The following is a 24,336-nucleotide window of genomic DNA, read 5'->3' on the forward strand; positions in this document are numbered from 1 at the left end:
GAGGAATCGTGTTAATTGAACGGTAATGAGAAACCTTTCCTTTCCCAGATGTCTGACACATTTTCATAGAATTCAGAAGATTCATTTTGGCCAAATATCGGCTTGCAAACGATGCGAGCTTTTTCAAATCCAGCAGTGGAGAATCCAGATTGGTACTTCGTAAACCGAGTGCTATCGAAATATCTCGTTTCGTCAAACCAAATGCTCTATATTCTCGTTCGGTTGGATGAAAGTTTTAATATCTTTCCTCCCCCTCCCCAGAGAGAGGTCCACTCATTTTCGCGTTGATTTCTACTCGCTGGTTTCCATTGTGACAATCCTGGGAATGGGGATGATAATGATGATGATGATGATGATGATAACGACAGTAATGATGCGATGATAAATGTTAGCTATCCGTTTTATTGCACCGCTTCGAATGTCGCAGTAAATACGATTTATGAAAGTTCACTGATATTGACGGAGAGGGTCAATCGTGAAATGGCAGGGAGGAACAACCCTGATAACTACCAATGTCAATGCGATCAAGAGATGATAGATAACTTCGCAGTCCTATGGGAGCTCGACAATACTTAACAGTATGAATTTTATCAACCCATTTAAATGATATTTGCAGAAATTTTTCCCCCGGTGTTTTTTGGGGTTTTAAAAAAATAACGGATGAATAATCATCGAAACCAATTAATGTTTTTCCCGGTCGTTGAATTTTTACTGCGAGAAACAGCTCACTCAGCGTATTATTTAATCTACGATTAGGTAAACAAACTTTTCAAGGAGCGAAAAAATCAATTCATAAGACGCAGACTAATTTCAGTAGCATTCATCAACAATCGAAAAAAAATGGATTCGACAATCCTTCCACAATACTTTGATTTCACAATCGTCACCGGCGTCGGTCGGAATTTTGATTATGCAAAGTAGAATCGCCCCTCATCAGCATCATACTCTTTCCGTTTTTCCAATCAGTAAAGTATCTTGGAAAGCGCCGTTCGACAAAGCAAAATTCTCACGCTTACACTCCAGTTTTCATCAATGGAATGCGAACTTTATTGCTATCGAAATCATTGCTTCGCGCTTTCGTCGTTTAAAACCACTTCATCAACAAAACAACCTTTTTTTTCGAGCGAACTAGAACTGAAGGGGCGAAAAATGGATTTGCGGAAATTGTTTTTAAGTGTGTTTTTTCTATTTACGATTGTTTTCTGTTGAGAGGACTTGACCATTTGGGAGAAGAAGGAAAAAAGTTTTCTTATTACGCATAAATTTTGTAATATTTCAGAGAAATATAAGTCCACCCATGGCCCCAGAAGTAGGTTGATATGAATTTGATTTGAAATTGTTACCTGAAACACGATTTGTATGAAAATTTATTCCGCGAATTTAAAAAAAGGAAGTGCACAAAATTGCGCTTCTCAACACAAAACGATTTCAATTCAAAGTATTATACAAAGTAGTATTATATGATGAAGCTTTTTCCTCTGGCTGCGGGGTTAATTTCTCCTTTCGATTTTCTCGTTCACCTTTGCAGATCTGCGAACGGCTTTCGACCTGCTGGATAGGGATCAGGATGGCCACGTGACGCCCGAAGAGTTGCAGTTTATGCTGCGGAATCTCGGCATCCACGTGCGCGACGAACTCATCGACGACTTACTGCGGGAAGCCAGCCGAACAGGTAAGTCTCGGGAGAAGGGAGTGGGGAGTGGGTAATTCAACGTGTTTTGTGCCAGGTGATCAATTAAGACGTGAAAGAGCATTGACTATTGAAATGTGAGTTGTTGAATTCGTTGAAATTGAAATGTGAATTGCTCAATTGTTCAAGTATCAATTTATGAATCAGAAATATTTGTTCTAAAATATTTTTCCTTGGAAGCAATTCATGGACAGAACAGTTATACGAGCGTTGACATAGTCAGCAATTTTTTATATCTTCATCTTTTTTTTTTGTCTATTTAATTTCGAGAATATATGTTTTTGTATTTTCCGACTTTAGAATTTCTAGACTACCGCGCATCGAAACATAAAAAATATTATTGAATTTCTCAATTTTTAAATTTTCCAATTTTTATTTTATTTTCTTTTCAAGTTTTAGGGTCTTGTTTTATCCCCTTTTATTTATTTATTAGGCTCATTAGCATTTTATCTGTAACAGAGCCGGGTTTTTATGTAGGTCGTTTTCTGTTCCATTACATTATGGTAAATTGCACTGTTGTAGCCATTTAGGCGTAAGGGTATTTTATCCGTTCCTTCATTGTTCAACAGACCGGACAGCGGAGACACTTGATATTGATCATTGTTGGGTTATTTATAGAACAGCAGCCCGATGTTTATTGCAGAGTAGAGCAGTTGTATGGATGAATCGATCTTTGTTCCACCGTGGATCGATCTCCATCGCTGATGATGGTTGCGTAGACGTAGTTATTCTATAACAAAACAAAGATGGTCAATTGAGTGCCCTGAGTTTGAACTTACGATCGATCGCTTAGTAAGCGAACGCGAAACCTAGTGGCTACGAAGACCCCCTTCTTTTAAGTTCTTATCCTTGGATATTCAGAATCTCATTTTTTTGATTGAGGTTTCGGAATCATATCATAGATGACACTTTGCAAATTCCATTTCACAGTCAGTTCATAATAATTCTATAAATAAGATCAAAGGTTTTGCGTGCTACCTGTTCAAAATTTTAATCCCATTCACAGATGTAATGTTATTCAGATTCGATTATGATTGAAGATTAGAATACAGGATCCCGGCTCCGTCTTCAGGTTAATATTTTAGTTTAAGATTTTAAATCAAAACTTTCAAATTATGGGTTCCAGAGTTCGGATTTTTATTGCAAAACTCATGATTCAATGGTTCGTATACGAGTTCCAATGTTTGATTACACTATCTGATTTCAAACTTTTTGTGATGGATCCAGATTTCAGATTCCGTATTTCGGAGGTTCATAGATCCCTCATTATAGATCTCAGATTTATGTTTTGCTTCAAGAGGTTATTCAGTAGGGTGCCAATGGATGTATGGGAAAAAATCGACCCTAAAATTTCTAAAAGTTACCCTATACAAAATGTTTACCACCTCGAAAAAACACCCTATGCCAAATATTAGCTCAATCGGACTTAAGGGAGAGTGGCGCAAAGCTGTCAAAATTTGAGTTTCTTGAAAATCGAAAAATCACCCAAGGGGGGAGTAAAGGAAATCGGGATTTTCCTAAAACAAAAATTTGATGCCAAATGTCTTACAATTGCTTGAAACGTCGAGATCTAGTGTCATCTAAAAAAAAATTGTCAAAAATCAACACTCTGGGACTTTTTTTCACGGAATACGAGACGAAACGTATGGTTTTGGGTGCCAATAAAAATAATTATCTCGATTTTTCATTCGGAACTTGTTGCGAAATGTTGGTTTGCGCGATAATATATCCTAGGCAAAATATTAGCTCATTCGAACTTCATTTATTAGTGTTGCAGGCGTTAAAATTTGAGTTTTTTGAAAACCGTAAAATCATCGGAAATCGGGGGTTTCAAAAAATGGTTTTGATGCCAAATGTCTTAAAGTTACATGTCACATCTAAATTTACAGTTATCTAAAAAAATTTTTTTTGTCAAAAATCGGCTTTTCAGACGGAAAAACGACCAAATGAAAAATTAATGTTTTGAATGAAATGAATATTTTTTTTGACAAGTTTTTTTTCAAGATAACAGGAAATCTCGAAGGGTAATATAATTTTAAGACATTTGGCACCAACACTTTTTTTTAAACCCCGATTTTCGGTGAATTTACGGTTTTCAAAAAACTCAAATTTTATCGTCTGCAACACTAATGAATGGAGTTCGAATGAGCTAATATCAAATCAAACTCAAAATAAACTCAAATTTTTGCATCTGTGGCACTAATAAATGAAGTTTGAATGAGCTAATATTTTACAAAGGGTATATAGTCGTGCAAATCAACATTTCACAACAAGTTCCAAATAAAAAATTGAGATAACTTTTTTTATTGGCACCCAAAACCATACGTTTCGTTTCGTATTACGAAAAAAAAGTCCCAGAGTGTCGATTTTTGACCAAAAAAAAGTTTTCGAGATCACACTAGATCTTGACGTTTCATGCAATTTTAAGACATTTGGCATCAAATTTTTTTTCGAAAACCCTGATTTCCTTTACTCCCCCCTTTGGGTGATTTTACGATTCTCAAAAAAACTCAAACTGTAACCGCTTTGCGCCACTCTCCCTTAAGTCCGATTGAGCTAATATTTAGCATAGGGTGTTTTTTCGAGGTGGTGAACATTTTTTATGAGGTAACTTTTTGAAATTAGAGATAACCATTTTCATTGGCACCCAATTATCCAGATTCCAACTGCGCATCCATAATTCTTTTCTTTTAAGTTTTGAGATTCCAGATTCCAAAATCCAAATTACGAATTTCAGATTATGGGTAATCCAGAGAAGAGTTGAAAAGAAGGTCGAGATATGAATTTCAAGGTTTGATTTCATCTCCTGATCCCAAATATTCCAGATCTATATTTTGAGTCCGGACGAGATTTATGCATCTCACAGCATAGGTTTAAGAGTTATTTCTCACTTTAACTTCAGAATCTTGATTCTAATCACAGACGTAATGTTATTCAGTTAGTCCTGCTTAAAGTTTAGAAATCTTCGAAGAAGAAAAATGAATATCGACTATCCTCCCAGCACTACTTCGGCATTCGCTGTCAACATAATTTGCATTGACTGGAAAATGAATTAACTAGCTTTGAGAGTGTGGATGACTGATGAACTGGTCCAGTCAGTGATTATTCTAACTGACGGGACTAATGAATACAAATCTGCTTCTTCATTCAAATGGCTTCAATCCACATTTCTACCCACCTAAGAACTAAATTGTTACCGGCGCACGCAATCTTATTTTTATGTCCATATAAAGAGGAACGAAAACTTGATTTCAGATGCTAAAAAGTAGTTACACAATTAATGGCGGGGTTTATTGTCTACCCATCGTGAACTCAAACCAACGAACTTAGACAGTTATCAGGTATACTATAAAGGTTCTCGCATTAGTATTAGTAAATAGCGTGCAAAATAGCGCACACACGTTGCACGCTATTTCATACGTGTGAGTAATTTTCGTTTACGATACAAAAAAATCTAGCTCACTTGTAGCGAACTCAATGAAACTCAATGACTGGGAAGAATGAAATGAGATAATCGAGTCGTAGAGGGGGGAAGCGACCAAACGCCCGACTGATTGTTTGGTCGTTTTGGCGGAGAAACTACGTGAAGAAGCCAAAAGTCATTTCCAACTGAATACGGATATAGTCAGTCAAATAGTCAACTGACTATCTCAGTTGACTATGACTATACCAAACCCTGCTAATGATACCATAATTATTATTCAAATTTTTATTATTCAAATATTTTTATGCTTTTTAAAGTATTTCTTCAAAGAGAAATTATGGTCATAGTTGTTCTACCTCCCGGTTTGACCGGTTTCAAAAATCACCATTTTTGGACGAAGATATTTGAATTCTCAGTTGGATGTTGCATTTCTCTTTTTTCTGAGTTTACCATCCATTGAGTAACTGAAGTTAAAGTGAAACATAAATTGATAACCTATATTTGTGAATCTATGGCGATAATTGGTATTTCAATCATGAAACTGATTTATAATCTTCAGATTGATACTGTTTCCTCATATGCGGTGGCAAATTGACTCTAAATCTAAAATCCGGATCCAAATTCTGAATTTAAAACTCAAAGATGTGGAACCCAAAATCCAGAATACGATATCTGATGTTTGGGTCCAATCTCAAATCTTAGTTTGGAATGAATGAAAAGGAATGAAATTAAGAATTAAATTGAAGTTTGAAATTCTTATCTGGATTTATATCTGGGAATCTAGAATCCAAGATCTGAAATATGTGCTTTGGAATGATGCATCCGTAATGCCATTGTTGTAATTTTGAGCATGTAATTCCAATCTGGTTCTGATATGTGCGCCTAAACTCAGAATTCTGAATGGGAATCATCTTTTAAATCATAATTCTACATGCTGGGAAACGAATCCGGCATCCAAAATATAATAAGATATTTCAATCTAGAAACGCCATTCTTGTAGTCTTTAGATTCGTCGTGTTTTCCTTATATGCGGTGAAAAATCCAGAATCTGACCAAACATCTGGAATATGAAACTTAAATATTAACTCTAGAAGGTGGAATCTGTGAATTTATTCCGGAAATCATAATATGGAATCAACCTCTGATATTCTTAGTTTGATATTCTCTTAGAAAATGTATCAAACTTTGAAATTCATATTTGAAAATAGAATCTGGGATTTGAAACAGAGTAAGGAGGATACTCGAACACAGTCCATTTGAATTTTTTCAATTGCTCTTGAGTTAAATTATGGTAATTTTAATTTTCAAAGTCTGTCATTCTACCTGAGAATCCATTACTATTTTCGCTTCACACCAAACGAACACGAATCTTAATGCCGACTGTTGGCCTACCTCATTAGGCCAACGCGCACAACTTTATAATATAGTCTTGCTAGGTGTCAACAACGCTCTTTCGGACAATCTGTGCACAGTGACAGTTCCGACTTGCTGTCACCAGAGTGGATGAAAAAGAACCGGAAGCAGAATAAAAAGCAAAATAACAAGCTTAGAGCAGAAATCTTATTTTTAGATTGGGTTAATTTTCGATTTATTTAGTGCAAAAACTTAGATTCGAATCAATTTTATGATCGGTGAGAAACACACGATGAAACATACTTATGTATACTAAGTTACAACACTAATTTAGGGTTTACCACTACGGATTTGGCAATCAAGCAAAATAACAACAACAACTACCAAAAATTAGTTAAAGAGAACTAAACGTGGGTAGCTTAGACGCATAGGAAACAATAAATGTGAGAAAAATTATAGAATCGTTAGATGAAAACAACAACGTCGCCAATGCATAACTAAAATTGCATTTTTTAACGGAAAATTATACTCTGCCATTGAATCTACAAATCGGGTCATAGTGTTTTATTCATTTCCGTTTGCTGGAGAATTATAATTTCGGAAGTCCGTTGAATTATGCTAAACACTGACAACTTAGAATTTCTATTTGACTAACAATGCCTACTACGATGTCGCTGTAGAACGTATAAAAGTTAAAATTTTCGGAAAATTCCATTTTTCCTTCAAAATATTTCCAATTTTTCTCGCCTACGTTTTATGGTAAAATAATGACAGCTCGAATAGGACGATCCGCTCTCGCTCATACTAAGCGCGTTCGTGGGTTCAATCCCAGAACTATTCATTGATTGATGATTCAATTGGTTTTTTATGTCTTATTTATAAGAAAAGTTTCCTGATACTTCTTTTTAGAAGGAGAAAGAAGAAGATACTTCTACCAAAACTCGTCATGGAATTATTATCAGACACAATTCTAGTTCAAGATTCCTTAATGACATGCAAAAAAACATGTTTTTTTCATAACATGAAATACATAACACTTTGGCTGAAAAGTTCACAAGATTGACGTCTAGATGACGCCTCTTGCAAAAATCTACTTGACTATCACAAAGCACCATCTTTCAATGGATGTCAAAATTTGTCAGCAATCGAACTATTGGTTCGTCAGTTACAGCATTGAGAGTGAAGTAACTTTTGTTAATGTGAAAAAAATAGAAAAATTACAAATCAATGAAAACGACGGCAAAATTGCATGAATTGGGCTTCGAATTGCCTCTGCATCCACCGTATTCTCCAGATCTGGCCCCAGCGACTATTTTCTGTTCGCAGACCTGGAGAGAATGCTAGCTGGCAAGAAATTCAAGACCGATGGTGAAGTGATTACCGAAACTGAGGCCTATTTTGAGGAAAAATCGAAAGAGTACTATGAAAATGGTATCAAGTTGCAAGATCGCTATAATCGCTGTATCGCCCCCCTAGTATGTACCCCATATCTAGCGTGGTGCGTCTTCTCGACTCGAGGAATCCAGTAGAATGGTCACTAGCCGGCTCAATCATCAGCTCGTGTAGAGTTGTCAGAGTAGTGCTCCCTTGGACGAGTGGTTAGCGTCATAACTAACATGCCGGGTGTTCGGGTTCGATTCCCGTTCTGGTCGGGGGAATTTTTTATCAAAGAAATTTCCTCCGACTTGCACTGTGATCACGCGTATTCTAGAGCTTGCCACTCAGAATGCATTCAAGGCGTGTTATTTGGCATAGAAATCTCAACTAAGTACTAATAAAAATGACGCAAGTAATACTACGTTGAGACGGCGAAGTTCCTCTAGGAACGTTAGTGCCATTGAAGAAGAAGAAGAAGAAGAAGAGTTGTCATGAGCGGTACAACCTTTGGCTCTTGTTGAATCGTCAGTGGACTGCACAACCTTTGGCCCGTGTATCTGTAAAGAGTGTGTGTATGTATTGCCGCGACTAAGTAAAAGTTTATAGATCGGATAGGAGGGATATGAAACAGGGACACAACGAAGGAAACATCATTAAACGTTGACATCGGCGTTTCTGAGGAACAGGTATAGATGAAGCAGAAGATCAGGATCCCGGCTACCTAAGATATCCCGGACGGGGATATCCGATTGTCTGCCTTGTGCTCTCAGTGCTCTAGAGAGCTGAGAGCGAGCAGCATGGAACCGGATACACGACCAGACAACATGCTCAATGTCGTGGTAGCCATCGCCACAATCACTAAGATTGTTTGCTGCGAGCCCAATGCGATAGAGATGCGCGTTTAGGTTGTAGTGATTGGACATGAGCCGAGATATCACGCGAATGAAATCACGACCGACATTCAATCCCTTAAACCAAGCTTTCGTCGAAACCTTAGGGATAATCGTGTGTAACCAACGACCGAACTCATCTTCACTCCACATGCGCTGCCAACTAACGAGTGTGTCCTGACGAGGAATGTGAAAAAATTCATTATAGGCAATTTGCCTTTCAAAAAGTGTGCCTTCTGAAGCGCCCACCTTAGCTAGCGAGTCCGCTTTCTCATTCCCCGGAATCGAGCAATGAGAGGGAACCCATGCTAAGGTAATCTTGAATAATTTTTCGACCAAAACACTCAATAGATGTCTTATTCTTGTTAGGAAATAAGATGAGCATTTATCAACTTTCATTGAGCGGATTGCCTCTATTGAGCTGAGACTGTCTGAAAAAATAAAATAATGGTCGATGGGCAGTGTTTCAATGATCCCTAGAGCATAGTATATCGCACCCATTTCTGCGACATACACGGAACAAGGATCTTTGAGTTTGAAAGAGGCACTGGAATTTTCATTGAAGATGCCGAAGCCAGTGGACCCGTTTATGTATGAACCGTCAGTAAAGAACATTTTATCAGATCCAACTTTCCCATATTTTTCCGAAAATATCGACGGAATAACATTGGAGCTTAGGTGATCTGGTATTCCATGGATTTTTTGTCGCATGGACAGATCAAAAATGACAGAGGAATTGCAAAAGTATGGGAAGCAAACTTGGTTGGAGATGCCTGGTGAAGGTTGCACGTCGTGGGTAAGGTACTCATGGTATAAAGACATAAAACTTGACTGAGGAGTCAGTTGTAGTAGATTTTCGAAGTTATCAATCACCAATGGATTCATGATCTTGCAACGGATGAGAAATCTGTAGGATAATTCTGTGAACCGAAGAGTAAGCGGGGGTACTCCTGCCAAGACTTCGAGACTCATCGTATGTGTCGAATGCAAACACCCCATGGCTATACGCAAGCAACGATATTGTATCCTCTCCAGCTTGAGAATATGAATCCTGGCAGCTGATCGGAAGCAAAAACTGCCATATTCTAACACTGATAAAATCGTTGTTTTGTATAACTGAATGAGGTCTCCTGGATGGGCACCCCACCATGTTCCGGTTATTGTTTGGAGAAAATTGATTCTTTGCTGGCATTTCTGTTTCAAATACGCAATGTGTCTCCCTCAGGTACATTTAGAATCAAAATATACACCCAGGTATTTGAAAAACATAGAGTGTTGGATCGTTTTGCCGGATAGGTAAAGCTGGAATTGGGCGGGTTCGTGCTTCCTAGAAAAAACGACCATTTCAGTTTTCTCCGTAGAGAATTCGATACCCAGCTTGAGGGCCCACGTGAACAGATTGTTCAGGGTATCTTGCAACGACTTTTGCAGAGCGACGGGATTAGTACCCGTGATGGAAATAACTCCATCGTCTGCAAGTTGTCTCAGCGTGCAGTCTCTAGTTAGACAATCATCTATATCATTGACGTAAAAACTGTACAAGAGGGGGCTTAGGCAGGAGCCTTGTGGTAGGCCCATAAAACTGTATCGAGAAGATTTCAAGCTGCCATGATTGAAAACATGTGCTTTTCTGACAGTAAATTGTACAGGAAATTATTGAGAATTGGTGAAAGTCCACGATTATGAAGCTTCTCTGAGAGAATTTCCATGGAAACTGAATCAAATGCCCCTTTGATATCGAGGAAAACGGAAGCCATTTGTTCTTTGCGAGCAAATGCGATTTGGATTTCAGAAGATAGCAGCGCGAGACAATCATTCGTCCCTTTACCTCGGCGGAAGCCAAACTGCGTATTTGACAGCAAATTGTTCGTTTCGACCCACTTGTCCAAACGAAGTAGAATCATTTTCTCTAACAATTTACGAATACAGGATAACATTGCAATCGGCCTATACGAGTTGTGATCGCAAGCCGGCTTGTTGGGTTTTCGTATGGCTATCACTCTCACTTGTCTCCAGTCATGCGGGACAATATTCTGCTCCAGAAACTTGTTGAACAAGTTCAGCAAACGCTGTTTTGCCAAGTCGGGAAGATTCTTCAACAAGTTGAATTTAATCTTGTCCGACCCCGGAGCTGAATTGTTACATGAGAGGAGTGCAATTGAGAATTCTACCATCGAAAAATTCTCATAATCGCATTGGAGCGGAATATCGCGTACGACGCTTTGTGCAGGAACAGAATCGGGACAAACCTTCCTTGAAAATTTGAAAATCCAACGGTCAGAGTATTCCTCACTTTCATTGGTATGGTTCCGGCCACGCATTCTCCTAGCCGTATTCCAAAGAGTACTCATAGCGGTCTCCCTTGACAAACCATTGACGAATTTCCGCCAATATCCACGCTTTTTTGCTTTAATCAGACCTTTTAGTTTGGCTTCTAGAGCTTGGTACTCTCGAAACCATTCCACTAATCCAGTTTTCCTGAATTTTTTGAAAGCGGGTGATTTTTCAAGGTAGACCTTTGAACACTCCTTGTCCCACCAAAGTGATGGAGGACGACGTCGGAAAGTGGTAGCCGGTACACGTTTCTTTTGAGCTTGAAGTGCGCTATCGTAAATCAAACTTGATATAAAATTATACTCTTCAAGGGGAGGAAGTTCATGCATCGAAATGATTGCTTCAGATATTAATTCTGCAAATTTTCTCCAGTCAATATTCTTCGTGAGGTCATACGCAATATCGACTGACTCACTAGATTTTGATTCATTGGCGATCGATAAAATTATTGGTAGGTGATCACTACCGTGGGGATCTTGGATTACCTTCCATGTGTAATCCAGGGATAATGAAGAAGAGCAGAGAGATATGTCTAGCATGCTTGCCCGTGCAGGAGGGTTGGCTATCCTAGTTGCTTCCCCAGTATTTAAAACTGTCATGTTGAAGTTGTCGCACAGATCATAAATCAACGTGGCACGGTTGTCATCGTAGAGTGACCCCCATGCTGTTCCATGGGAGTTGAAGTCACCTAAGATTAACCGCGGCTCCGGCAATGCCTCGATAATATCAAAGAACTGATGGCGGCCTACCGTAGTCCTGGGAGGAATATATACCGAAGCAATGCAGAGTTCTTTGCCATTGATTTGTATCTGGCAAGCGACAACTTCAATGCCTGTAATCGATGGGATAGTGACTCTATAGAAGGAGTGACGTTCTTTGATCCCCAATAGTACGCCACCAAACGAGTCGTTACGATCTAGGCGAATAATGTTGAAATCGTGAAAATTCAGCTCGTCGGTTGAACAAAGCCATGTTTCACAGAGAGAAAATACATCACAGTTAGAACTGTGAACTAAAAATTTAAATTGGTCTAGTTTAGGGATGATGCTTCTGCAATTCCACTGTATGACAGTGGTCAAATCCTTGACCTCTTGCGCTAAATTAGGCATCGAGGGAAATGAACGTGGTACCCGTGGCCGAGTGGTTAGCGTCTCACATTATCATGCCGGGTGTTCGGGTTCGATTCCCGTTCTGGGCGGGGGATTTTTCGTCAAAGAAATTTCTTTCGACTTGCACTGTGGTCACGCGTATTCTAGAGCTTGCCCCTCGTAATACATTCAAGGCGTGTTATTTGGCTTAAGAAATCTCAACTAAGTATTAATAAATGACGCTAGTTAATGCATACGTTGAGACGGCAAAAGTTCCACAGGGAACGTTAGCGCCATTCAAGAAGAAGAAGGGAAATGAACGCTGCTAAAAAGCCACATTTTTCTTTCAAAAATGTTCTCACAACCGGAAGCAAACATAATACTATGCTTTTAAGAGGATCATTTATATTTAAAGCATTTAAAATGTTATCCACAAGGTCTGAAAGCGCAAGCAGTGGCTGTTGCTTCGACCGCGAAAATGGAACAGACGTGTTTGTTGTTGTTCCGGGAAGTGCTGAGGACCCCTGGTTGGTAGCATGACCACGTAAACCGGGAGGTACTTGCTTCGGCCTATTCTCAGCACGTTCAGTTCGAGGCTTCATTCCAACTTGGGAAGTTTCGGTATTCTTTATGGGGAGTGATGGAAAAGAATTAATTTTTCTTTTCCTGATGGCACCCTGCGATGTACCGGAACAGCCGGCATTGGGAGCGTCAGCAACAGGCTCGTCGTTCTGCAGAATGGAGTAGGGATTGTCCTGTGTCGTTGAAGCGGAACTCTTAAGCATTTCTGCAAAAGTCCGCTTGGAACGTTCCTTTAAGGAACGCTTGAGTTTTTCCCCTCGTTGTATGTACACCGGGCATTGAGTAAAATCATGAGGAGTCCCGCCGCAATGAAGACACTTGTGCTCTTTCGCGCAAGGATTCTCATCATGGCTCTCTCCACAATCTGCGCAACGTTTTTTATTGCAACAATAGGCGGTCGTGTGACCGAGTTGCATACATTTGTTGCATTTCATTACCCGGGGTACAAACAATCGAACAGGTAAACGAAGTGCCCCTATTGCAACGTAATTTGGAAGGGCGGAACCCTCAAAAGTCACACGAAAAGAGTTTGTCCGATTGAGAATTCTTTTGTCATTTTTATGTGACACAGATTTCAGTCGATCGCATGCAAGAATCTTCACAGTTTTTAGTGTGGAGTTCTTGAAGCGACCGACACCATCGATTATCTCTTTTCGGGTCAAACCCTTTTCGGTTATTACGCCGTCTATTTCGACGTTGCAACAGGGTACGTATACACGATACTCAATCGCAAAGAGGTCGCAGCGCGTTATTTTGTTCGCTTGGGTCCTGCTTGAGACGACAACTCGTAGTTTGTCTGGCCCCATCCGTGTAATTTCGGTAACGTCAGAAAAATGTTGAGTTAGTTCTTTCGAGATGCGAATGACATTGAGAGGTTTGGATTTTCGTCTAAAGTACACAATGAATGGGCCTTTGGAGCCTTCAGGGTATTCTTTAGGACGAAAATCCTGTTTCTCGTCGATTTCCTCATCTTCGGAACTATCAACTTCGTAAACAGAATTTTCTACCTCAATTTCTGCTTCATCCTCCTGCTCTTCAGGAGGAGGTTCGGTATCAGAAATATTCAATTGCGTCAACGGGGGATCCTTTCCGCCCTCAGCCATATTAGAAAAATCGGCCAACTGTTCGATATGAACAGAATATAATAATTATCAAAATGAATAAGTAAAAAAAAATATTATAAGGTTATGCTGCGGATAATATTTATATTAATTTATTTTATTTATATAAAATTCTAAAATGAAAAAAAGTTCCAATAAAATTTCAACGGTAAAGTAACCAAGAAAAAATAGACATCCCTAATGCCAACGTTTGTCGATTTGGTAAACACACAGATGAACAATGATATAAATCGAGCACAAATGGTAGAAGGAATGATAGGAGGACAAAAGAAAAATAAACTTATACTTGCCGCTGCTGTGTGGCGTGTGTGATGAATCTGTCTGAATTGTATCCTCTGCGTCTCGGTCGCGCACCACTTTGAGCTTCGCTCTACTCGCAAGCGCAACCGATGAAAAAAAAAACACAGTCTGATTCGATGTGGAAAAAAACACCTTTGTTGGATCGTTTCGAAAACCTGTCCGATCTACTTGCGAGTTATCGAACGAATGATGAAATGTTAGTTGGAAATTGCGATATCTGGAGAGTTTGCTATTATAGCATTTAAAAATGAAAAAACCCTCGTGTCTCATTCGAAGTAAAGAGCAAACTAAAAACCTTCTACTTTTAAAACTTTTGCATCGGTATATTCTTACAAACACCATTGAAGAAAATTATTTAAATCGTAAACATTTAAGACACAAAAACGGTCCGCTTAAAAAATCCGAAAAAAAAGGCATCGAAAGTTGGAATAGAAGTGGAATATTTTCTAGGAGAACGTGGGGCCAAAATGCTCAATTTACGTGTATATACAACCCTTCCACAACGGGAATGATCTTCAAAACACCAATATATAGAATCCATCGAAATTCCATTCTAATAACATAATGCCATCGCCTCTCGTGCAGTTCTCCTTACATCGACGATGGGATCGGTTGGCTTAAAATCCGGGACTCAGCAAATTCCACAACGCGCATTTGCACTCGGGAGCAAATCAAACCTTTGGCTACACAGCGATCGAGATAAGCATTATGTGGAAAAGAGTGGGTTATCTTCATTTCCCATCGGTGTTTCTTCCGGAAGAACGAGTTGGATTCCCGTTCCGCATTTTGTTTGTCATAAAGAGGAAGGATTTGAGGGAGCTCAATTTATCGAAATTGTTAATGTGTTTGGGTGGTTAGAATTTGCAGATGATTACATCTGTTTGGTGTTTAAAGCATTCTGGTGAAGGTGACCTGAGCTATTTCGAAAAAAAAATCGTTCTAGCAGAAACAGGATCAAATACATAGTATGCCCCATGTAAAAGAAGACAAATATCAGATCAATTTGTGTCGACACACAATATTGAAATTTTCAAAAACCGTCCATGTACATTTTGTTTGGCACCATGTTGTTATGGTAAAAATAATCATCTTCAACACGTTGAGCAACACATTGAAAAACGTTGCGTTTGGATTATAAACGAAATAGATTTTTTGGGATATTGTTCGAATTAAATTAAATACATGCTTTGGAATGGTCGTTCCACAGAAAGGTTCATCCACAAGAGATAGGCCGATTGAGAAGTGAAAGTGCCCGAAGAAGATTTACGTAAAATGCCGTCGCAGTAGAATGAGGATTCTCTCACAATCAGTCAACAAATTTGAAGCTGTGCTGAAATGAACAGAGGCTGTTCACAGAGATACAAATCTGTTTTTTTTTCTCGAACGGGCTTCCTTAGCGTTCTACAGATGTTTGCATGAAAAGCAGCGCGTATCTTTCGTCATTCTTCCTGTTTTGAAAGCCCCACTCATTGACAGGAGTTGATCGCCTTGGGCCACAAATAGGCAAATAAATTACACTTTCTTCCTACCATTGAGCCCGTAATCTAGAGTAAACCCACAAGTTAACCCGTCACGATGCTTACTCACACTCACACAAGCGCAAGCCGGTCCTGAGGCATCATTTCGAGCTGATGTCGTATTTCTTCGTGAACGAGAGGAAAAGTGTGGGAAAATGGAAAAGTAGAAAAAGAAAAAAGAATCAACGGAAGCGGATGCTATTTTTTTACGCCAGCGATTCTTGGCGGTTGATTTGGTTCTACGTGATGTGGTACATAGCACACTCGAGGTACAAGTGGGAGCATCGTTTCGGTGCTGATTGCCCTTCCAGCGACTCTTAGCGATCAACCGAGCTGCGGGTGGAGCATCTTTTCACCCAGTTTGCTTTCGTTTCGACGAGGGCGCACTCCTGGGAAAAGACCCCGAGCAGCTGAGTTTTTGAATACATGTCAATATGTTTCTCTATTGTTTGAACCAAACATTTTTGTGATCCATCTGAGTTTTTCGTTTGAATTATCGCAATGAAGCACAATATGATAGTGAAACAGCGTCTGTGTTAGTCTTCCAAGTCTTAGTCTTCCAAAACACACAAAACTAACGAGCGGACCTGAAATGTCGTGGTTCTGTCCTTTTGCTCCATTGTCTTCCACTGAGTGGGATCGAAACATAATTAAAAGTATCCTGTCACAGGAGAAAGTAAATTATTAATTGAACAAAGTAACAAAGCGATAGATGTGGGATTCATTTCGCATCTCCCGTCATAGTTTCACTCCCACCAAAGCGAGGGATTATAAGGGTGGCTTGCCCGAGAAAACATTGGATAGAAGTTTACATTTTCTTCTTCCCCGCAGGGGGTTTCAGATGGAACATTCCGATGCTATCAGTATAGTGAGGAGAAGCTGGTGAAGAAGCAGAAAACGTTGACGCTAATCCGCTTATACAGATCGCAAGCTTGGGCTTTGGCAAAACTCCGAGGAATTCGAAAGTACAGCACAATTTTGGGAGGGAATTGTTTCTGGTTCAACTTTTGTTTGAGAATCTCGCTGATTTGAACTTTTAATACAGAACGTGTACCGTGTACCGAACCAATCACAACGAGTTATAAATGAACAACAGCTGTGTATCTGAACAGCAACGACGAAATGATCTTCAACTCAAATTGAGTTTGAACAAAAAAATAGGTTGTAATGTATTCTGATTGCAATCTTTTTTTTATCAAACCGGAAAATTAGTTCTGCAATCAAGTGATCAAATTTTAGTACATGTATCTTACAGAATCGTTTCACCTCATTCTTTTTCATTTATATCTATTTCTGACCATTCTTTTTTCCATTATTTCTATTTACGGAAATGGCATATAGCACAAATTTAGATTTTTGCACCAAACTGTACAATACTTACAAACTTAAACCTGTTACACCTGAGAGACCGTCCCCTAAGTTTGGAGTACTTCCGAACTTCTGCCTAACTTTAGCATATAGAACGTAATCAACTAAAATGTGCTTAATTAAACGATACGAGTTACATTTTGCATTTTGCGTCATTGACTATTTTCGTGATTTTTTATGTGACGTGAGCCATTTCTAAGACAGTTCGTAATACACTGCGTTTCATAACTATGGAACCACTCAATTTTTTTGAGTTTCCAGAGTTATGTAAGAAGACGGTTGAATTAAAGTATATAGTGTAGAATACAATAACTATCTTCATTTATAAGACTGGTCATTTGAACTTTATTGTTGTATTCAGGCGCAAAACATTAACAAAAACTAAAACTCCAGTGGTTCATAATTATAGAACCAGAAGGAAAAACTCTCACTCCTTTACAAAATTAACGTCAATTTCACATGAATTACAATAATTTTCTAGTTCGTCGGTCATCTTTAGTTCTCAATCAGTTCAAATAACCCATTCGGGGTGGTTTCCAAGCTGTGCCATGTTGCAGTGTGTATCTCGTTCTACATAGAGGATACTACTCGTTTAAGGTCTTCAAATCACTCATACTGCTTGTAAGCTACATCTACTATTCATAAGATCATTCCTCATAAGTTCTGGTAAATGATGATGGTCAGCTCAGAATCTGAAGCCCCTATTCATTAAACCATGCAATGACTTTCCGAATTTTATGAATTGATACCAAATTACCCCTTTTATCACGATGTTTTTGATGCAAAAACAGAAGTAAATGATTCAGTATTCGAGTATTCGAGGACGTATACCCTAACATGACAGCAAACGGAATCCGAAAGATGAGGATTAGGATGCCAATGAAAATGGTCATCTCGAATTTCAAAAAGTTATCCCATAAAAAATGTTCACCACCTCGAAAACCCCACCATATGCTAAATATCAGCTCAATCGGACTTTAAAGGTTTTAAAGGAAATGGAAAATCGATTTTGTCGATGTCAAATGACTTAAAAATGCATGAAACGTAAACGTATAGTGTCATCTAAACAAAAAGTTTTTGGCCGAAAATCGACCTTTTGGGGCTTTGAGACACCCCTAAATCATGTCCGATTGAGCTGAAATTCCGATTCGAAAAAAAAATTCCATTTTCCAAATTTCCAGCTAAAATCTTATTGAAATAAGAACTTTTGTGGAAGACATCTTTCATAGTTTCTGAAATACATGGAAGTTTAGTATGGAGAATCCTGAAAAAAAATAATGTTTTACTCGGAACATTTTTGTGTGCCCGCGTTTGACACGTTCTTGATATGTTTCTAAAAAGAAAACAGTTTCCAGAACATGTAAATCACGATAATTTATACATAAAAATCTTATGTTTTAAACGTAAATCAGTAATTTTTCCATGAAAACTTGAAAAGTTGCTGCTAGAAAAACTTGAAAAGTTGCTGCTAGAAAAACTCTTTCCCTGTGAATGTACCCATCTTTCGATTAGGGCATATCTTTTTTGTTCAGAATTTTTAAAATATATGTTTTTGAGAAAAATGTGATTTTATTTATCATTTATTATTTTTTTTCAACTAATTTTGATTTACAAACTTGTTTTATATTTTGTGATGAGAACTTAAACAATTTCCTACATATAATTTGGTAACCAACATGTTGTAGGTCTTATAATTTTGGAGTGAAGATTTTTCGAAAAAACATTGAAAAGAAAACTCAAAATTTCCAAAAAAAAATCACTCAAATTCTAGAACACCTACAAAGTGTTGATTAAAGAATCAAATGTAGGATTTTTTATAGTTTTCATTAAAAAAACATCTGACAAATTTATAAAGGAAATACATCAAAAAAATAAATTTTTGAAAATTAAAATTCATTTTTCTCAAAAATATGTTTTTTTCAAATTCTGAAAAAAATTGAAATTAATAGCCCTTACAATTTTCAACACGTCATCGGAGGAAGCGTACTTTTACAGGGAAAGAGTCTTACAACAACAATTTAAAAAAATAAAACTTTTCCCCTGTAAAAGTATCCATCCTTCGATGTATGTTTTTGTTTTTTTTTTTGAGAAAAGTTTTTGAGAAAAATTAATTTCAATTTTTAATTTTTTTTTTTCTAGTGTGTATTTTCAAATAAAAATTTTGATATTTTTTTATAAAAATTTAAATTCCCTACATTTCATCTTTTGGCCGAAATTTTGTAGATATTGTAGTATTTGAGTTATTATTTTTTGAAAAAAATAAAGAAAAAAATGTTGACCTTTTTCAAAAAATTGCCTAATTCTTGTTTGAATATTTCAATTATGCGAAGTTGCTTAAATGACCGATGTCTTTACACTCACAACGTTTCACTGTTATCTGAGATGGTGTTCCTAAGACGTGTTGGCATGGAATCCATCTATTGTCTTATTTACATATCGTTAAATAGGAAATCCATCGAAATTTTTTTAATTTTTCAGAGCATTGAGCTTAGCAAGGCATTTCCTCATATGACGAATTTCATGCCAACTCGACTGGCCGTTGGCAGCCCCATCTCAGATAGCAGTGGAACGTTGTGTGTGTAAAGACATGGGTCATTTAAGCAACTTTGCATACTTGGAATATTCGAAAAACAATTAAACTACTTTTTGGAAAAAGCCAAAATTTTTTCTCAATTTTTTATAGAAATTCATAATTAAAAAACTGTGATACCTACTAAATTCTTGTCAAACGATGAAATGTAGGAAATTGTTAAAATTTTCACAAAAAAATACCAAAAATTTTTTGGAAAAAATTTTGTTCACAAAAAGTTATTTTCAAAATTAAAATTCATTTTTCTCAAAAACGTATTTTTTTCAAAAGTTTTTAACATTTTTGTGTGTAAATTCTCACGTTTGACATGTTCTTGACATGTTTCTAAATAGGGAAAAGTTAGCAGAGCATGTAAATTATACACCAAAATGTTACGAATTCAACACAAATAGTATTTTTTTAAAGAAAAAAAAAAAGTTTTTCATGTAAATGTGCCCATCGACCGATGTATGGAAAACTTGTTGGAAATTTTCAAGGCTATTTATATCTATTTTATTTCATATATTTTAAAAGCATATGTTTTCAAGAAAAAATGGATTTTAATTTTCAAAATATTTTTTTTCAATGAAATTTTTTTCCAAAAAATTCTTTGATAATTTTTAATGAAAACCTAAGTAATTTCTTACATTTTATTCTCTGACCAACTTTTTGTAGATCTTATAGTTTTTAAATTTAGATTAAAAAAAATCAAAATTAAAAAAAAACTTAATTTATCAGGCCTACAAAATTTCAGTCAAAGAATGGAATGTAGGAAATTATTTTGGTTTTCATTAAACATTATCGAAGATTTTTTTGGAAAAAAAAATCATTGAAAAAAAATTTGAAAATTAAAATTCATTTTTCTCGAAAACATATGCTTTTAAATCTCTTTAAATTTCCAACAAGTTTTCCATACATCGGACGATAGGCACATTTACATACAACTTTTTCTTTTTTTTTTCTTTGAAAAAATGCTATTAATGTTTAATCCGTAACATTTTTATGTATAAATTATCGCAATTTACATGCTCTGCCAAATTTTCTCTATCTAGAAACATGTCGTAGCTTTAAAAATTCACAATTTCACAAAAAAAATCACACATCAAAAACGCATACATTCCAATAAAAATTATAGTAGTAATTTTTTTTTTTTATAAATCGTTTATTTTTACAGGCACAGTTACATTAGTTTAGAGGAGCCGAATTCTTAAATGTTTTTTTTTAAAACTATACATATACAATTTTCCTAACACTATGGTTAGTAAGGTGGAAAACCGATTACTCGCGGTTTACTCGAGTTTAGAAGGGTGACATATTCTTTCAGGGAGGGGATGGGATATAAGGGAATTGTTACAATGTTGATGATCACACTCAATTCTTAAATCTATTCGTATATCTATTGTATATTTACATTTCAACTTATTTTATTGTTTATACCAAGGGGGGCAATCGCTCGCAATGGATGAAAAGGAGGGTATGAAGACATAGGGACAATCACACACGAAGATCGATAGTTTTAAGGAAAACATATATTTGGGTCATGTAATCAAGGTCTAACCGAGCCAACACATCTCTCACCGGCACATTGGGCTGTCTTCCTCGGGCCCGAAAGGAGTTTTCTAAATTCGATCTGGCGACAAGATACACCTCGCACTTAGTAGTAATTGATTTGAAAATAAAAAAGAGATGAACTTTGAGTTTTTTTTTGTGGCATGAACAAAAACAAAAAAGTACGTTTTCTCCATAATTCATATATTGAACCATTCATAAAATTTTCTAAATTTCTTAACTTCCAAAATATCTAATTTTGTACCCTATTCAAGACTTTTCATAGTGCTGATAATTGTGATTTTCAAAAAACAAATGATTGATGCCAAATGTATTTAAAAAAATATTTTTTTTTTCGAGAAAATAATAATTCCTGGCGTTTCGTGCAATTATAAGACATTTGGCACCAAACCATTTTTACTAAAACACGATTTCCGGTGATTTTTCAGTTTTCTAAAAAATCAAATTTTAATGTCTGCGACTCTAGTAAATTAAGTCCGATTGAGCTAATATTTTGCATTGTGTATTTTATCGTATAAATCAAACTTTCCACGAAGTTCCATATGAAAAATCGAGATAATAAGTTTTGCCTCGTATTCCGGAAAAAAAACAACCCAGAGTGTCGATTTTTGACAAAAAAAAATTCGAGATCACAGTAGATCTCGACGTTTCATGCCATTTGAAGACATTTGGCATAATTTATTTTTTTTTAAACATCGATTTCCTTTGCTTGGGCGATTTCTCGATTTTCAAAAAACTCAAACTTTGACCGCTTTGCGCCACTCTCCGATTGTCCTTAAGTCCGATTGAGCTGATATTTTGCATAGAGTATTTTTTCGAGGTGGTAAAAATTTTTTAAGGGGGTAACTTTTTAAAATTCGAGATGCCCATTTTCATTGGCGCCCAGCATACATTCATGAGTCGCGATATTAGTGTGAATAGAAGTGTTGTAAAGCATGACTGATTGTTATTGTGCGTTCGATTTCGAATGAATGATTTAAAAAATAGCAGCACTGACTGTCAGACCTTTAAAATTCACGAAAACATTTTTTTTTAATTTTCGGAAAATAACGAATTTTTAAACAATGAAAATCGAAAAGACATTTTTGTATTAGAAAAATACTGGATCTCAAAAGTCGAAAAAAATGTTTTCTAGATTTCAAAATATTTATATCATAATTTTCGGTGATTTTTTTTAATGTGCCCCGATACATCATAGTAAGATGCACTTTCAGTATTTTTTTTTTTCAAATTTTTGTCTCGAAGCTATTGAGAATGGCGTGGAATAAACGAAAAGGTACGTTTTTCGCCATAGATCTAAAAAGTTTCCAATGTGTCTTATTCGGTACCATATACAATATTTTTCATAGAGCTGGTGACATGGTTTGGGGCACTTTTTTCTTTTTCACCCAGCCAGGCCCTTTAACTCACATCTGTCATCCTTTCCATGGGCTTTCCACACTGTGAAAATTGGTTTTTGTTAGAAGGGATATATTTTGAAGAAAAAAAGTTCAGGTAATCTTTACCATTGTGCTTCATACACCTAAGTCATCCAAATTCCTAAACAGCAATGCAAAATGGCAATTTCGATAGTGCAGAGGAAAAAGTGACACCCTTAAACCAACCTCCATATTGCAAACAGAATGCGGAAAATATAACAACCCTTCCCTCGTCTGAACGTAACGGAAATCCAGCTCATTCTTCCGGAAGAAATCGATCGATGGGAAATGGAGATAACCCACTCATTTCCGGATCCTGACTCTCATAACACAATGCTTTCCGCAATCGTTATATAGCCAAATGCTTGATTTGCTCCCGAGTGCAATTCACGTTACGGCATTTACTGAGTTTGCGATTTAAACCAGGCGATGTGAGGTGAACTGCATGAGAGCTTGAGCATTTTGGCCGCGCGGATGATGGGGCGGTTCAATGGTAAAGGATTTCTGCTTGCCCTAGGCAAGTCATCGCATCAATGGAGCTTTCCGCTAAATTAAATTCAGGATCAACCACAGAGGGCGATACAGTAACCTTTGTCGTTTTTTTCTTTATCAACCAAATGCTGCTAGCAACGTTGAAATCAAAAAAGGCCGGAAATTTGGAGGTTTGTAAAAACTAAAACGGAACGTGTCAAAACCTCAATCTCCTGTTAAATGTGCCAACAAAAATGTGTATTGTCGTTTATTTTGTGAATTATTATTCCATTTCAAGAAGCCCAACAGGTAAAGGCTGCTCTACATGCAACCGAACGGATCCAAAAAAATCAAGGTAAAATAGTATATAGTATTCTCTTTGATGAAACAAATATTTGTCCTAAGACGCGGTACACAAATTATGTGACGGTAAAACGGGTTTAGGCTCCCTTCCTGTTGAAGCGATTATAGAATTTTGAAGATTCTTTTTGAGCATCCCTAATTTTTCCAAATTTGCCAATGTAGTTAGTATTGAGGACAGAATAAAGCCAGTTGAAATAGAGAACTCGACCGCGTCGGCTTACCTTTTACAATCCCGAATAATTCTCTAAACTTAATCGCCGTTTGACACGGAAAAGAAATCCCTTCGATACCGGTAGACACTGTGAAACCCCAACATTGGTCCTTCGAACCGGATCGAAGGACACTCCCAATCAAGTTTCCAGAAATTGCGAGTGAAATCGTATCCTATACGTAAAATCGGCAATCCAAGCCGTGAACAAAGTGACGCCATTACATTCCTTTGTAAGTCCTGAATTGATCCGACGACTATCAAGTTTATTTGTGAAAACGAATTGCATCTACGTGTTCTTCTGGAAGAATCCTTGAATCCATTCGCATTGGAAAACAACGAAATACGTGAGAGTTAGTGCAAAATGACGGATAAAAAAGTAGAGAAGGAATTAGCGCAGTTAGTTATGAACCGAAGAGCGCTATACATCCATCGCGATTCCGTAGAAAGTTTTATGATACATTATGATCATGTACGCGACGAATACCAGTTACCCGTTCGATTGGAGTCACTGAACAGAGCATACAACGAATTCCTAGAAGTCCAAGGAAAAATTGAAGGAAGGCTAGATGATCCAGAGCTGTTTGACACACACCTTGAAGAGCGTGCTGAATTCGAAGCGCGTTATTGTGTAGCGAAAGGTTTCCTTTTGGCAAAACAGGCCGTAAATGCAAACCAAAGTAATCTCGATACA

At 37.1% G+C, this 24,336-nt stretch overlaps 2 protein-coding genes across 8 annotated transcripts in view; both read left to right on the plus strand.

Annotated features, from left to right (window-relative positions):
• Positions 1-24,336, plus strand: part of LOC129771581 (calcium-binding protein E63-1) — a 236,331-nt gene that overhangs the window by 168,946 nt on the left and 43,049 nt on the right. For all 7 annotated transcript variants that reach the window (XM_055775369.1, XM_055775370.1, XM_055775368.1 and 4 more), the window contains one exon: positions 1,529-1,672. In XM_055775369.1, the coding sequence (XP_055631344.1) occupies positions 1,529-1,672 (144 nt within the window). The remainder of the gene's footprint in view (positions 1-1,528; positions 1,673-24,336) is intronic.
• The window catches only part of LOC129771579 (epsin-1), a 280,095-nt gene that overhangs the window by 77,133 nt on the left and 178,626 nt on the right, over positions 1-24,336 (plus strand). The gene's annotated exons all lie outside the window — the stretch shown is intronic.

This window comes from Toxorhynchites rutilus, chromosome 2, assembly GCF_029784135.1.
Source record: "Toxorhynchites rutilus septentrionalis strain SRP chromosome 2, ASM2978413v1, whole genome shotgun sequence".
In the NCBI taxonomy this organism is placed as follows: domain Eukaryota; kingdom Metazoa; phylum Arthropoda; class Insecta; order Diptera; family Culicidae; genus Toxorhynchites; species Toxorhynchites rutilus.